The sequence below is a fragment of the Python bivittatus genome, unplaced genomic scaffold (assembly GCF_059951505.1).
Source record: "Python bivittatus isolate LINGU-HERP-01145 unplaced genomic scaffold, Pbiv_v1 ctg000810_np1212, whole genome shotgun sequence".
Lineage (NCBI taxonomy): Eukaryota > Metazoa > Chordata > Lepidosauria > Squamata > Pythonidae > Python > Python bivittatus.
This window is the reverse complement of record NW_028277111.1, coordinates 1,325,466-1,341,790: the sequence shown is the minus strand read 5'-3', so window position 1 is coordinate 1,341,790 and position 16,325 is coordinate 1,325,466. Positions and strand designations below refer to the sequence as shown.

The window sequence follows — 16,325 nt, the reverse complement described above, 5'->3', positions numbered from 1 at the left end:
AGAAAAGTTGCTTACCTGTCGCAAATATACAAAGGCTGAAACGACTGAAAACAAAGAAATAATGATCTGCTATTACAAATCAAGTCCAATAAGAAGAGGATATCTGAAAAGAATGTATCACTTCTGGAAAGAACATCCAAAATCAGAAATAGCAGAACAGAGGGTAGCAGATCAATGTTGATTTATAATGTGAAATAAAGTATTCATAGAAGTAGAACTGGAAGAACTGCCAAGGTCTACCCAGGGCAAAGAAACTGAAGCCTTGCCAGAAGTAGCTCAGACTGTAGAGGCAAACCAAGGGGAATCAGTAGTAGAGGAAGCCAGCATAGCTATTGAATTGTTTTCATTCCCAAACCAGGCACCCTCTCCTCTGCCTTCTCCTCAGAAAGAACAAAGCCCTCCAACTAAAAAACAAGAGAAACTGAAACCAAGAATAACTGAGCATCTAAAACAGGACAAAAACAACAGAATAAGGTTACCTGCATTGAAACTTGTTACAAAGAAGCAGCTAGCACAAGTCTTAAAAGATGCCAATACTGTAATATCAAATATAAGCACCAGCTCACCGCAAGAAACATACCAATAAATGTTCAGCACAGCTGAAGTTATAACTGAATATCTTGGATGCAAAATCAACAAACAAGAAAAAAAGCCAAACAGTGCACCACCAAAATGGAAGATTGGATTGGAAAATAAGATTAGCGTGGTATGATCAGATGCAAGCAAGCTAGAACAGATGAAAGAAAAGAAGCTGAAGAACAAAAAGACCAAAGAATACCTGATCAAGAAGTATCACCTAGAAACAAGGAAGTTCAAGGAAGCACTGGAAATAATAAAGCAGCAAATAGCAGCCATGGGCAAGAAGATCAGCAGATACGAAGCTCCAATTGCACACTACGGGCAGAATCTCCAATTTCAGTCGAATCAGAAACGTTTCTACCCATCCATCAACGGAGAGACTGCAATGAACCAGTCAACGCTTGACAAAGAAGAAACGGGGCAGTTCTGGGTGCAGCTATGGGACAACCCAAAGAAATACAAGAATGCAGCTTGGATAAAGGAGGTGGATAAGAATAAAAAAGAAGCTGAAATGAAAGAATGACAACATTTCCATCTGCCACTTACAAAAGGCCACATTGCTTGGATCCGCACATATACTACGCTGGTACATTACGACATCCAGGGTTCTTAGGAGGAACTCGATGCGAATGAAGGCCAACACCAGCTAAAGAACTGGCAGCTGTGATTTCACGTTGTTGTGTATATATAATAATAATAATAGCTTAATAATTCTTAGGTCCTTGATTAGGACTTGAATTATTGACCTAACCCCTTCTGGTTACCTGTGGCTAAGGATGATGGGGTTTGCAACCCTGCACATCTGTTGGCCAGGTTTGGGGAAGGCTAACCTAGGGAACAAAGGTCTGATTCCAGTCGCTAAGTCAGAACACGGTTTGTCGGATTGGGGCTAAGCCAGGTGTGTGAACCTGGCCGCTGTTCTTCGGAAACCCAGGCTGAGCAAGCTGGGCAAGGTCACCCCTGGGGTTCTTTCCATAAAGCTCCCTTATTTAGCACCACCCGCGAAGCCAGCCAGCCCAGAAGAGCAGGGGCGAGGAGGAACAGGTGGCTTTGCCTCCTGCAGCAAAAACGCAGCGCCTCTTCTCCAGTGCGGGCCTTGGAGGGTTAAAGGAAAGCAAGACCTCCTCCCTTTCCTAGAGGGGCCCCCAGGAGAAGCCGCGGCGGCGGGAGGGGGCCGCTCTCTCTTTTTCTCCCCTGCGCGGCTCCGAGGAGCGCGCGCGCGCGCTTCTCCCGGCTTCGGAGTCTTCGCCTCTTGCAGGAGATGCCCTGGCGGCGGGCGCGCTGCAAAAGGCTGGGTGAGTGCAAGGATGCTACGGGGCTGGCAGCCTTGGGGCGGGCTGGAAAGTGCAAGGGGGAGAGCCTGTCGGCGCCAGCGTGCCTCCTCCAGTGCAAGTCTCCCCTCTCCGGAGGAAGGGTCCGTGCGCGGTGGAGGCCAGGGGTTTTTTTTGCAAATTTAGTGGGAGTTAAAAGGGCAGCGTCTTCCTCTGCGCGGCTCGGGTGGGGCTCCTAAGAGAATTGGGCATTTGCTGCTGGGACGCCTCTGCTGGGAAGAGGCTGGGTTTATTATTATTATTTTTTTATTATAATATTATTTTATTGTTTTTCATCAGGTTGGATTGGAATTTGGGTTTTGATGCGTGCCATTTAGCCTCTTTGGGCCCCACCGTGAGGCCGAAGAGCGAGCTTATGGAAAGATATTGAAATATCAGTGAATGAAACAGATTTTATTCTTCCTCTCTTTCCTCTCTTTCTGGAGATTTGCTTTGGCTAGTTGCAAATATATTAGTGTTTGGTTTACTGCTAAGAAGAAGATTTTGCAAGTACATCCACAGATGCCTTTTTTTCCTAAGTGGAAAAACTAAATTAAAAAATCAAGGGAGATCAGTTATATTTTTATTTATATAGAGCCCAGGATCTATGACCATAAACATTAAATTTTCTGAGCCAGATGGGCCCGCACATGAGTTTTCAAACTAGGACTTCCCTATTTCCCAAAGAGGCAGGAATGCTGGGAGTTGTAGTCCCCCACATGGAAGAGATCAGGTTGGAGAAAGCTGTGCTACCCATAAGCCTCTCTTAGTGGGACTGATAACAAAATGTCATCATACATCGGGGTGCTTTTCAGAGTTCCAGCCAGTCATCTGTGCAAATTTCCAGGTTAATTTATTCCAGTGTATTTCAAAATTGGCAACTTTAGGATGTGTGGACTTCAACTCCCAGAATTCCCCAGCCAGCATGCAAGTGGACTTCAACTCCCAGAACTCTCTTCAACTCCCAGAACTCGGCTCCCCATGCATGGCTGGGGAATTCTGGGAGTCAAAATCCACACAGCTTATGGTTACCAACTTTGAAAAACACTGATTTATTCCGTTCCCCTGCTTCTGATTATCTGGATCCTCCCCTCTCCCCTCCCCAGTATCCAGCATCCACAACCCAAAGTGATTTCACTTGTGGGTTACGTTTTGATGCGCTTTTGCAAAATTAGTTGTTTGTGTCGGTGTATGAAGGTGCTTTGGAGTGCAAGAGGGTGTGAAGCAGTTTAGGAAAAAGCAAGGCCCCTTAAAAAAATTGCAGAGAGGTGCTGGGTGGGCAACTCTGCACACGCCAAAGCATCTCTTTGGAATCGTGTTGGAAGCACTGCACAGCCGTCCTATATAGGATTCCAGGCTTAGAGTAAGTGATGCTTGGGAATTGGAACTGTCACTTGAAATGTAGTAACTCGGGGCCCCACCTTCTAATTTATATTCCTAAGGGAGGGGGAACTGAGGGGAGAGGAGGTTTGGGGATGTGGGTGGAAGGAGGGGTCTCAAGGAAGGTTGCATTCCTAGTCTTAGGCAATCCTCTATCAATCAGAACGACAGACTTAGGGACAGGCATAAATATATATCACAGAACCACAGAAGGCAAAATTGACAGTCTGTAGCCTCGATGGTGAACCTTTTGGGCTCGGCGTGTCAAAAATTCCGAAAATGCCTAACTTGACACAGCTGGCATGTCACCCCCACCCCCGAACAAAAGAGAAACAATTCTTTACATATTCATTTATTAAAAAAAAAAAACAGTCCAGTCACACGTGGTGCTATGTATCATATAAAGAAACGTCCAATAGTTACACAAATGAAATACAAGTAAAACAAACTCGGTTTCTTTGGTAGCTCAAACAGGGAGAATCGTGGTTGTCGGGTGTTGGTGAACCCTGGTGTGTCACCCAAATGGTCGTGGCGGGTCACCTTTGACACATGTGTCATAGGTTTGCCATCACTGGCCTATAGATCCATAATATATTTTTCCCCCCATCTTTGCATCCTTCTTGATTCCGGGCAAATGCCTGGCCAAATCCCTGTACTTTTCTTGGCAAGATTTCAGAAGTGGTTTGCCAATTGCCGCCTCCTTCCTAGGGTTGAAAGAGAGCGACTGGTCCAAAGTCACCCAGCTGGCTTTCTGCCTAAGGCAGGGCTAGAACTCCCAGTCTCCCGGTTTCTAACCGGGATTTTCAACACTATGCCAAGCCCGCTAGATAGGCCAGGCCGGGAAATTGACTCCACAGTAAGGCTGAAACTACTTTTATTGACTATAAGTCTGTGCTGGACCTCCTTTTTATACTCTAGTGCAGGGTTTCTCAACCTGGGCAACTTTAAGATGGGTGGACTTCAATTCCCAAAATTCCCCAGCCAGCCCTTTAAGATGGGTGGACTTCAATTCCCAGAATTCCCCAGCCAGCATGGCTGGCTGGGGAATTCTGGGAGTTGAAGTCCACCCGTCTTAAAGTTGCCCAGGTTGAGAAACTCTGCTGTAGTGAATTAGGGAGGCATCTCCTTCAGCTGCTTTCGAATGTTATCTCTATGCTCTGGACTTAATAAATGTTTCAGCCCCTTTTGCCTAAGTAACAGTTCCTGCCTATCTCAGTCAAGGTCATCTTCCTGACTCTACACCCAGAGTAAATTAAATTAAATTAAATTAAATTAAATTAAATTAAATTAAAGTTACTTAATCAAAATTACTTTGGTGCTTGGTTAAGCATTTATAAAATGATTGCGCTGTTCTTTATCTTTCCCCCGCCCCCATTCTACCGCATCCTATTACCTCTGATAGATTGATATACATACCTAAAGAAATAAAGGAGGTATCTGTAAGCTTCAATAAAAACGATTAAAAAAAGAACAGAAAGAAAGAAGGGAGAAAGCAGAAGACTTTCCATATTAGGTAAAGGTTTGCTGATGGCAGTAAAAGCAGGAGATCCTTTAGAGATCTCCATAAATGAATGGGTCATATTTTAGTTTGGAAGGAAAAAAAAGAAAAATAATAAAAAAGACCCTCGTGGAGATATGCGACACGGCTTCTTATGTTTCTATTCACGTTTGAAGGTGGGCCAATCGAGTTGTCAGATATGTATTCTTGAGTTTCTTTAAAAATATCACTGCTCGTGTTCTTCCTCTTGGACTCTTTCAGAGGGAAATTCCTGTTGTCTTCCCAAAATGTTCCCTCCTGCCGTTGAATGCTGATTCTTCAAGAAGAGATTCCGATTCTCCCTCCTTACTCCTGAATGAATTCGAATCAACCCATCCCAACGAAAAAGACAGAATGTTTTCCTTGGGTTTGCGCTGAGGACCGTGAGACAGAGACGCTCCCGCGCTGGAGTAAAGATGAGACAAAACGGCTGCCGCAGGAGGAGCAGCACCGCTGCCCCGGTGCCTCCGGTTCCAGGCCGGGCTCGAGCAGCCGGAGGTGATGAAAACGGGGATGCGAGAGCCGGTTGAGCCGGGCGCTCAGGATATTCAAGTGGTGCATGTTGGCGAGCCCCTGGGACGGGTCACGCCGATACGCATCAAGCAGGAACCGGAGGCAGGTTGGGAAGCTGAAGAGAAGGGAGAATTAAGGGTTGCTTGTTCTCAGTCAGGGGGGGAACATCTGTTGTTTACTGGGCCCTTTGCCAGCTTTGAGGGCATGACTGGGACTTGCAAATGGCTGGCAGGAGAGTCGGGAGTTTGGCCAGTCTCTGCCCTTGCGGTGGACGGGCACCAGCCTTCCCTCAGGTCAAACAACGCTGGAGTGAGGCAGGACTGTGGGAGGGGGACGACCGCTCTCCTTCGATGGGAAACAGATGGAGTGGAAACTCAGCAACGCTTCCCGGAGGCCAGGGGCTTGCGTGAAGTCTACTGTGAGCTCTGGGCTCTGTGCCACCGGTGGCTGAAACCAGAGAGACGCAGCAAGGAGCAGATTGTGGAGCTGGTGATCCTGGAGCAGTTCCTGGCCGTCTTGCCCCAAGAACTGCAGGGCTGGGTCCGAGAGTGGGACCCCGAATCCTGCGCGCACGTGATTGGGCTTGTGGAGGACTTCCTCCACAGGCAGCAAGAGGCAGAGCAACGGGAACAGCAGGTAACTAGATCTCATCCCGCAAAACTTGGAATCTCTGTGTGCAGAAGCAAGAGGGAATGGCCTTGAGGGACAGGAGGAAGAGACACTGCAAAGGCAATGATCAGATAAAACAAACCTGAGCCTGGGTCAGAACTGTTATGTGCACAAGTGTCTCAGAGAGGCACCCCCCTAGTTCTCATGAAGGTAAAGGGGGGAGGAACGTTCATGCTTGCAAGATTCTGTTAGTTAACTTTACAATAAAAGTGGTATCAATCCACATGACTTTGGTTTCCTAGTCCGGTCGTTAAGTAGTGGTGAAGGCACCAGGCTACAAACCAGGAGACGGTGAGTTCTAGTCCTGCCTTAGGCCAATCCCCCTCTCTCAGACCAACTCACCTCACAGGGTGGTGGTTGTGGGGAAAATAGGAGGAGGAAGGAGTATTAGGGATGTTCGCTGCCTTGAGTTATTTATAAAAATAATAAAGGGTAAAATATCTAAAAAAAAAAAAAAAGTGACACCGGGAGAATTGCAAGGGCTGAAAGGTAGGATTATCTGCAGAGGAGTTCAAAACAGTCAAGATAGGGGTCAAGGGCTTCTCTCTGCTCAGGGCTACTGCTGAAGCACTGTGTTAAAGCTACAGATAAGCACAGTCCCCAGTCAGAAGTACAGTATCTTCCCTGCGCAGGTTGGAATTGTGCCAGGGGGAAGCTGAACCCCTCCTTCTTAGCCATCCTGGTCCAGATGGCTGGGGATAATAGGGGTTGTGCTCCAACCCCTCTGGCCAGCCTTAGGAATAATAGCCCAGGCTAGTTCCTGCTTTCTCAGAATTCAATCAGGCTTACTTCCAAATAATTGTAAATATGGATTGGATGCCCGAGCCAGAGAGATGGAAGCAATTCGATGGAAATTGTTAATGCAGAGGTTTATGCAGGCTTACTCAGAAGTAGGTACATGTGGGAGGATAACTGAATGTTAACATTCCTTGTCTGCTCTGTGTGCAGATATATTCTGCAGATCAGTGACGGGGCTCTTGTGACTCCTGTCAATATTAAAACAGAATAGATGTGAAAATCAGCCCGAACTTGGTGAGAACGGCCAATCCCATCCCAGTGTTGGTCATTTTCAACCTCCTTTCTTAAGATCAAAGAGGCTACAGGATAAAATCATCAACACCTTGTGGCATTTAGGGATTTCAGGCCTCAGGTGTTCCCCCCCTTGGTGTGTTTTGTGCTGCTCAGGGAGAATTCCCTGAAGAAAACGAATGACAATTTAACATTGGTCAGGAACTGTGGTCCACCCACGTAAAAGGAAAGTCTTCTTCAGGGCAGCTCCTGATGGCTTCATGGATACAGTGGCAGAGTTTTCTTGGCAACAGAAAGGACTACGCCCGCCTTCCCTAGTCTAACCTCTTCTGGTTGCCCATGGCTAAGGACTAGGGGATTTGTAGTCTGGCACATCTGTTGGCCAGGTTCCTTTGCCACTGCCTTTTTCTAGGATCATTTTGCAACTTCCCAGTGCTGCCTACAGCCAGAGACCTCTGCAACAGCCAGTACAGGTAGTCCTCATTTACTGACTGCAATTAGGACCGGCAGCTCCGTCACTAAGTGAAACATGTGACCGTGCCTGACTTACAAAGTCAGTTCTGGCTGCGGTCATTAAGCAAATCACCCACAGTTATGAAATATCATGTTATGTGACCTTGACTTTTAACTTCCTGCTGGCTTCCCCATTGATTTTGGTTGTCAGAAGCTGGCTGTGAAGGTTGCAGGATGCTGCAACCGCGGGACACTGACCATCATAAATGCATGCTGGTTGCCAAGTGCCCGAATCATGATCACGTGATTGCGGGTATGCTGCAACAGCTGCAACATCGAGGACTAGTCGTAAGTCTCCTTTTTCAGTGCTGTTGTAACTTCAAACAGTTGCTGAACAAGCAGTCAATAAGTGAGGACTACCTGTACATTCATCAAAATAATGGAAAAAGCGTCATGCTATCGCATCACAAGTGCCACCCCTTTTGGTACATGTGCATGTCATGAATGTACAGAAGGGGTGCAGGTTGCATTGAAATAGCACAATGCTCCTTTCATCATCCCCTCCCTTTGAACCCACCTGCAGATGCTTCTGCTACAGTCCTGGGCTTTCCGTTTAGAAGGGACTCCAAATGTTGTCATTTAGGTCATTTAATGACAGGAGGAAAAGTGATGAAGGTGAAACTTCCCTTCTTCCATAGCCAGCACAGAAACGAGGGGTGGGGGGAGGATGGAGGGTGAAGAGACCACTCTGCCCCTTGCTCGCCAGCTCTGAACTCCGAGTCACCTCTGGTGAGTGGGCAAGTTTTGTTTGCTACTTAAAACTTCTCCATCTGTGGCATGAAGTAATAAACAATACTAGAAAAGGGAGGCTTAGGGACAGCAAAATTGAATTTGTTTTCAGACTGGTTTGGAGTTTGTCAGAAGCCTGGGCAAGAGGAAAGCCGTCTTCACCTGCGTGGCAGGGCGTTTCCTAAATGGAATGCCATCCCTGCAAACAGCTTCTCCCCAGTGCCCTGCTATACCCACTTTGACTTGGACTGAGTGGGTCCATTATGACTGCAATTTTGTTTTTATGGCCTCTGCTCACGATCGTTCTGCATCCAAAATGAAATCTAATTGTTCTAAAAATGGGAAAGTTGCCACTCAAGATTGCTATGGGCAGGCCTAGTCTTGGATGCTCTTTCTCTTCCAGCTCTGCACGGCAATCCTTTGGCTCTCATTGCAGGATTTGAGGCCTTTCGTAGAGGCGGTGGTGAATTCCCCTGAAGGAGAGCAAGATCCAGCAGAGGCCTGGGAGGGAGCCCTGTTCAAGGAGATCAAGCAGGAGTGGAAGAGAGACGCTGGATCCCTGGGTATGGTTCCACCAGAGTGGTTGCTGACTCCATCCTTTGCATGTTTACTCTGAAGTAAGTCCTGCTGGGCTCAGTGGGACTTACTCCCTATTAAGCATGCGTAGGATTTTTAATGGAAGGCTGTATAAGTTCAGGTAGTCGTCGCTTACCGACTGCCTTGTATAACAACTGTTCAAAGTTATGATGGTGTAAAAAAACTTTGCAACCAGTCCTCACATTTATGACCATTGCAGTGTCCTGTGGTCACATGATCGCCATTTGCGCACTTCCCAAATGGCTTGTGACAAGCAGTTAATGGAAAATGCGGACATAAAAGTGCAAGTTGTGGTCACATGATGTTTTGTTTAAAGACCACAGTGACTCACTTAACAACTGAATGGGAAGTGACATCATAAGTCCATCATGGTCACATGACAGTCCAGAAGTTTCCATTCATGTCCTAGACATGTCCTTTCATTCAATACCCATTGACTTCTCTTCTTGTTTTACCATATGCGTTTCTTAACTGCATTCAACTTACTTTTATATTTCTCCTGAAGTTGCCAAGTTTTACTTCCAGGTAATGAAGTGGACTGAAGTAAGCTCATTTACACAGCTATTTGTTGCTTCTTTTAACCGACACATATTTTGGTCAATAAACGACCTTCTATTCATTCCTTTCTACCAACATTTGCATGCATTAAAATTATATTAACTTTTTAAAAATTAAAATTAAAAATCCTTTTTCCCATATTTAGTAAATGTTCTGAAAGGTGCACAAATTCATTTACTTGTTCTAGTTTTCCACCATTTCTGTGTAACTTGCAATCATTCACTCAATTTTCCCTGTCAAACGTACACGTGTGTATGTGTGTATTTTAATTTTCAGATCCATACTCGTTATTGCATTTTACAATTTTATATTTGCTACAGATAATTGGCATCGCCGGCATACCAGAACTCACATTTGTTCACATCCCCATCAACCCACCTCTGCCATCCTCACAAGCCATCTTTATATCTTCATGCATAAACGCATTAAACAACGGAGAGGATTCTGGCCTTGTTTCCTGTTCAATGTTAAATCCGTTTGCTAGGCATTCCATTTATTCTCGCATATGCTTTACAATTAATTACCACGTTCGGCAACTAATTTTCAATAGCACATTCATGCACAACATTCCATAATTCAGTACTATTCACTTTATCATACACTTTTTCTAAATCCACAGTCATACAATAAACTTTATTTTTTCTCATTCATACATTTCTCAGTGACCTGCTGAAGAGCAAAAAACTCACTCTCCCTGCCTATCATAAAGCCACCTTGCCCACACATTTTGATCATGGTCACCTCTTGTATCCTTTTGCTTAGAAGGCTGTCATCTTCCCCTCCACACTGGGATTACAAACGAATCCCTCTGTATTTTTTACATTTGCCGTTGCTCCTTTTCTTACACTCTCATGTTTTACACCATTCTCTTGAATCAAATCAACCTTTGTAATGGCCATAGACCAGAATAGCATTCTCTTATATGGGGTTTTCCCTCATCCACAGCCTCTTTCACTTCATCATTCTATCCAACATCTTTTTTCATACTTCTTATCAACTTTGTCTATGCTCTGTGGTGACTTTCTCTGGCCCATAATTCTTTTCCCTCTGTTCCAAGCAGCTTTTGTATCTTCTTTTCTCACACCCACTTTCGATTTGTTTTCTTGGGAAATTAATCTGCTTTCTATTATAGGTAGTCCTCGGATTATGACCACTCGTTCAGCAACCATTCAAAGTTACGAAGGTGCTGAACAAGTGGTACTTATGACCTGTCCTCAAAGTTCTGGCCGTCACAGTGCCCCCATGGTCACATGACCATGATCCAGGTATTGGTGCCCGGCTTGCGATTGCGATGTCAGAGTAAGCTGCAGCCACAGGATTGTGATTACCAGTGCTCCTGCTGGCTTCCCACAAGCAAAGTCAGTGGGGAAGCCAGCAGGAAGTCAGAAGTTGCTCCCACTCCTGCCGCTTGTTTGCTTGTCCATGGTCCATAGTGCCTGCCCACGGTGCCCCCATCTCCCCATGGCACCTACACACCTGCCTGCACTCTGTAGTACCTGCCTGTGGTGCCCCCTGTAGCACCTGCACACCACTGGCCTGCTTGCCTGGGACTCCTGCCCGTTCCTGCTTAATGACGCACATGGTCCTAGGGTTATGACAGCTGCTGGGATTGCTGTTGGCAAGTGATGAGGTCACACGATGTCACACTTTACAGCCACAGCGCTTAGTGATGGAAATTCTGGTCCCAATTGCCACCATAACCCAAGGACTTAACCTGTACTTTTTCATACTTTCTCTATGTGCAATTGTTCTGCCTTCGTTCTTGTTTCTTCCTGTTTCTTTCACCTCTTTCCTTTTATTTCTTGTCTAATTTTATTCTCAAGATCCACTCTTGGTACTACCATAAACTGGTCCAGGGACCTAGCTGAATTTTCCTCTATCTGGTGCCCTCCAGATGTGCAGAACCAACTCCCATAGTTCCTAGCCAGCATAATCATTGTCCTTTAGCGTATCTCTAATCTCAATATTGCGCCTACAAGGAATTATGGGAATTGAAACCATATACATCAAAAAGTCATCAGGTTGGGAAGGGCAGACCCATTTTAGGTTAATAGAATAGTAGGAGGGTACATATGGTAAATATGGAAGGATACTAAGGAGGCTCTTCTTTCTTTGATGCAACGAACAAAAAATGTGTTTATAACATACATCCCATCAAGGTACAATCCAACCACAGTCAAAATTAACAAGTAAAAAACTAACAATTAAAGTTACACAAAAGCAATACAGGTAGTCCTTGACTTATGGCCATTTGTTTAGCGACTGTTTGAAGTTACAATAGCTCTAAAAAAGTGATGACCTGTCCTTGCACTCATGATCATTGCAGTGTCCCCATGGTCATGTGATCAAAATTTGGGTGCTTGGCAACTGGCATGTATTTACAATGGTTGCAGCATCCCGGGGTCACGTGATCGCCATTTGCGACCTTCCCAGCCAGATTCCAACAAGCAAAGTCAAATCAGGAACTGCATGATTTGCTTAATGACCGCCACAGAAAATGTCATAAAATCAGGTGTGGTTATGTGATACCTTGCTTAACTACTCTACTACTTGATGAATTTCCTGGTCCCTATTGTGGTCGTAAGTCGAGGACTACTTGTACAATCGATACAGACTTAGAGTAAAAATAACACTTTTACAACCATAAAATCCTCAGTCTATCAATCTGATGCCCACATACTGGACTCCCCCTTTGGTTTCCTTACTCCTAAAGGCGGCCTCATTTTTACTTTAAAACCTTTTGGTTCCAAGGTCCAAACAGTGGCATATTAATGTCACTGGAGGGGTCAGGCTGGAATTTTTAAATAAAAAAGTAAAGTAGGTTGATGTTACCTGTCAAAGGCTTAACATACCTACCTTACATTTTTAAGTAGTAAAACTGCATTTAAGTTCAGTCTTGAAGGACTGTGGGAGTTGCAAAAAAGTGATGCATCTTTTCTAACTGGGCCTTGTTCCCATCTCACTTGCTTTCTCTTCAGGGGTCGGTACCCCATGTGAGGAAAAGGATGGGCTCCAGAGACTTTGGGGCCCAGCACAAACCTGCAGAAAATTCCCCGGGGAAGCTGCCGGGCACCTGATGCTAAGTTGCAAAAACTTTGCAGAAAGTTGCGTGTCAAAGAGATTGCAGGAGCAGCCACCCATGATGATATGGGGCGAAGCTCCAGTCCCAGGGAAAGCCGCCAGGTCTCTGGAAGAAGCGGGCTGCCATAGCAGAACGATCAAACACCTATGCCCAGAATGCGGGCAGAATTTCCAGCACAAATCGACCCTCATCCGGCACCAGAAGATGCATTCGGGCGAAAAACCCCACGTGTGCCTAGAGTGTGGGAAGACTTTCCGCCGGAGAGACAAACTGATCCGGCACCAGAGAATCCACACTGGACAGAAACCACACGCATGTCCCGAGTGTGGGAAAAGCTTCCGCGAGAGAGGGAAGCTGATCAGCCACCAGCGGATCCACATGGGAGAGAAGCCCTTTGCTTGTCCCGCCTGTGAGAAAACCTATCGCTGGAAAGAAGAGTTTGTGAAGCACCTGAGAGTCCACGCGGGAGAGAGGCCCTGCAGGTGCCTCCACTGCGGGAAAAGCTTCATTAGCCAGAGTCACCTGGTCTCCCATCACTGGAGCCACGCTGGGGAGAAGCTCTACGAGTGCCCAGAATGCCAGAGGGGCTTCTGCAGCAAGGAGAGCCTCAACAAGCATCAGCATGTCCACCTGGGTGAGAAATCCTATGAATGCCAGGACTGTGGGAAGAGGTACCAATACATTTCAAACTTTGTCAAACACCAGCAAATTCACGTGAGCGAACGGATCCTCTAATTGAGGGACTCTGAGGGGGGAACTTGAGGGTCTGCTGGACACTTCTCTGCTGTGGTCTCATGCATCTTGCACATCTGTCTTAGTGTGTGCTAGATGCAGAAGAAGAGACCATAACTCCAGAATAGGATCCCTTTTTGCAGACGGAACATTCCCTGCCTCTTCAGATGGAAAGATGACAGAGCAGAGCAAAAGACATACATTAAATAATAAATAAATAGTATTATTATTAACCTTTCTCTGTCTGAGACCTGCTGCCAATCAGAGTTAAACAGTGGGGTAGATGGACAGATATTCTGATTTGTTATGAGGCCTGTTGTATTTCCAGTGCCTTCTAAACAGGCACTGATTGAGCTAATCCAGAATTTTTCAAATGTTGCAGTTCCCTAAAGTAATAGATGAATTTGTATGCTTCCCCCCATTAATAAAATAATGATTTATTTATTTTATTTATATTTCAAATTTGGACACCGTCCGTCTCACAAGAAAGTAACTCTGGGCGGTTTACAATAAAAGCAACAAATAAATAATTAAAATATGATAAAATTGTATAAAATACAATAAAACCAAATACATACATAAATAATATCTTCCAAGGTGCTGCTGATAAAAAAGATATTAACATACAGGGTTCGGGTGGGGTAAAAAATAAATATGCCAGTTATTTATAATTGTTGTTGTTGTTCAGTTGTTAAGTCGTGTCCGACTCTTCGTGACCCCATGAACCATATTGCGCCAGGCCTTCCTGTCCTTCACTGCCTCCCTGAGTTTGCTCAGTTTCATGCTCATTGCTTCAGTGATGCTATCTAACCATCTCATCCTCTGCCGTCCCCTTCTCCTTTGGCCTTCCATCTTTCCCAGCATCAGGGTCTTTTCCAAAGAGTCCTCTCTTCGCATTAGGTGACCAAAGTATCTGAGCTTGAGCTTCATTATCAGTCCTTCCAATGAGCAATCAGGGTTGATTTCCTTTAAGATTGACTGGTTTGACCTCCTAGCAGTCCAGGGGACTCTTAAGAGTCTTCTCCAGCACCACAGTTCAAATTATTTATAATAGTTCCCTTTTAATCTCTATGCCATGGGGTTTACAACTGGCCAAAGGTGGACCAGACCAAGTTCTGAGTATGCTCCCATTTCAAGATTTATGGGAAGTCTGTTGGAGTTGGGTGGCTAATAAATTTAAGATGGTGATGATGATGACAACACCAACTTGGGTGCAATCCCAAAACATCTGGAGCACCACTTGAAGACCATCAGCATTGACAAAATCACCATCAGTCCATTGTAAAAGGAAGCTTTGCTTGGAACAGCTTCCATCCTGCGATGATACCTCAAACACCATCAAACAACATCTGCCTATCCCAGGTCCTTGGGAAGGACTCAACAGGTGGATAAAAATGTCAAATCCAGCCTAAATATCTGGCTGACTGTGCGACCAACAGTAATAATTTCAACAATTGTAGCCCTTCTCCAACTTCAGCTCCCCACCATTGTATTACCTAAGCAAACCTCCAGGATCTGGGTTGGGGCCCAGAGGTGGTGTTGCAAATGCAGCTTATGCTTGCAGCTGGTGCTTGGCAATGCTGGATTGTTTCATGAAAACCTTGACCAATAAAAGGAGGAGGGCAGAGATGTTGATGTGTGTTAAAAGAATTTGTCGGCGAATATGTGTTTCTTCTACTGAGGGTCCAGGTGTTAGAAGAGGGCTGAAAATGGCTTTGCCAACATGGAGATGGCTTTCAGCAAAAGCGCGAGAACTTACGGATTCTCTGCTTCCATCTCAAGCAGGGCACTGCGGAGGTGAGGAAGGTACAAAAAAGGGGAATTAAAATGATCCCTGAGCTAGATTCCATTTCTTAGCAGAAAATGTTAGGATGTTTGGGGCTTTTAGCTTACCAGATTAAACTAAACCAAGATGGGATATACCAGGTGGTTGCTGGGTTAAGACCGCCGGAGTTACAGACAACCCACAGTTAAGAACGGAGCCTCTTGTAGCAAAATCCGAGTTAAATACACAATGATTCGAGTTCATTACACAATACTACTTATACAGTATTATACAATAATACAGTTCTGGTGTTGGACCCAAAACAGGGTTCTTAGCCCGGAGATGACGGCCAATAACTTCACCAGACACGAGAAACCCTTTAGAGCAAAATTCCTTTATTGGGACGCAGCAGTAAAGGGGATACCCCTATCTAAAGAGGCTCCCTGAACACAAAGATCAGGGTTTTTATACATTTTGCTTCAAGGAGATATAATATTTAGAGATTACTGATTGTTCAAGAAGTTCTTCATCACCTTAACTGGAATTTCTCTTTGATCTCTCTTGTGCAGCGGACCCGTCCCCACATCTTTTGTTTCCTCAAGAGATGTTGGCTACAGGTGAATACAGTTAATAGGTTACCAAGGTTAGATGTAGGCTAACCTAGAAGGGTCAGCTATGGGTGAATACATCCTTGCTGTCCTGCAAGAATCACAGGCACAATACTTTTCCATTCCTCCCTGGCTTACATACACATTTGACTTAAGGACAAACTTGGGAACGGAACTCATTCTTAAACTGGGGACTCCCCGTAATAAGAAAAATACTGGAGAAACTGGATTCTGTTTTAAAATACTAGAACTTGGGTTAAAATACTAGAACATTGGGTCAGCCAATGAAAGGAACAATGAAAAAATCAGGAGAGAGAAAAGGAAGTTTGTTTATGTCTTGCCTGTCAACTCAAAGTGACATACGCAGTGTTCCCTTCTCTAGTTTTCTCCCCACAACTGCCACACTGAAGTAGGTTGGGCCAGAGGGTGGCTAGGTGGAGACCCCAGTTCCAGTCCAGCACCTTTATTTGGGGCTGAGCAGGAGGGATTGGCCCAAAGTCTTCTAGGACCTTCTGGGGCTAAGGGAGGACTAGAACCTGGATCTCCCCGCTCAGGGTTAGGCTCCTTCACAACTAGACCTTCACTGGCCCTGGGACTGAGAGGAGGGGGCTGGCCCAGAATCCCCTATGGCTACTCCAGGTCTCCTCCTGGCTCCTAGTCCAACCACCATACCACACTGGCTCTCCCATAGTGTCTAGTTCAGTGTTTTTCAAACTTGGCAACT

At 45.4% G+C, this 16,325-nt stretch overlaps 1 protein-coding gene across 2 annotated transcripts; it reads left to right on the top strand.

Annotated features, from left to right (window-relative positions):
• The first annotated feature begins 1,730 nt into the window (after positions 1–1,730).
• Positions 1,731–13,899, top strand: LOC103056685 (uncharacterized). 2 transcript variants are annotated; one of them, XM_088129617.1, is made up of 4 exons: positions 1,731–1,874; positions 5,029–5,955; positions 8,696–8,822; positions 12,393–13,899. In XM_088129617.1, the coding sequence occupies exons 2-4, from the start codon at positions 5,308–5,310 to the stop codon at positions 13,229–13,231; spliced, it is 1,614 nt and encodes a 537-aa protein (XP_087985743.1). In that variant the 5' UTR covers positions 1,731–1,874; positions 5,029–5,307; the 3' UTR covers positions 13,232–13,899. The 2 variants fall into 2 exon arrangements, with proteins under 2 accessions (XP_087985743.1, XP_087985742.1); XM_088129616.1 differs by having other exon boundaries at positions 8,663–8,822.
• The last annotated feature ends 2,426 nt before the right edge of the window (positions 13,900–16,325 follow it).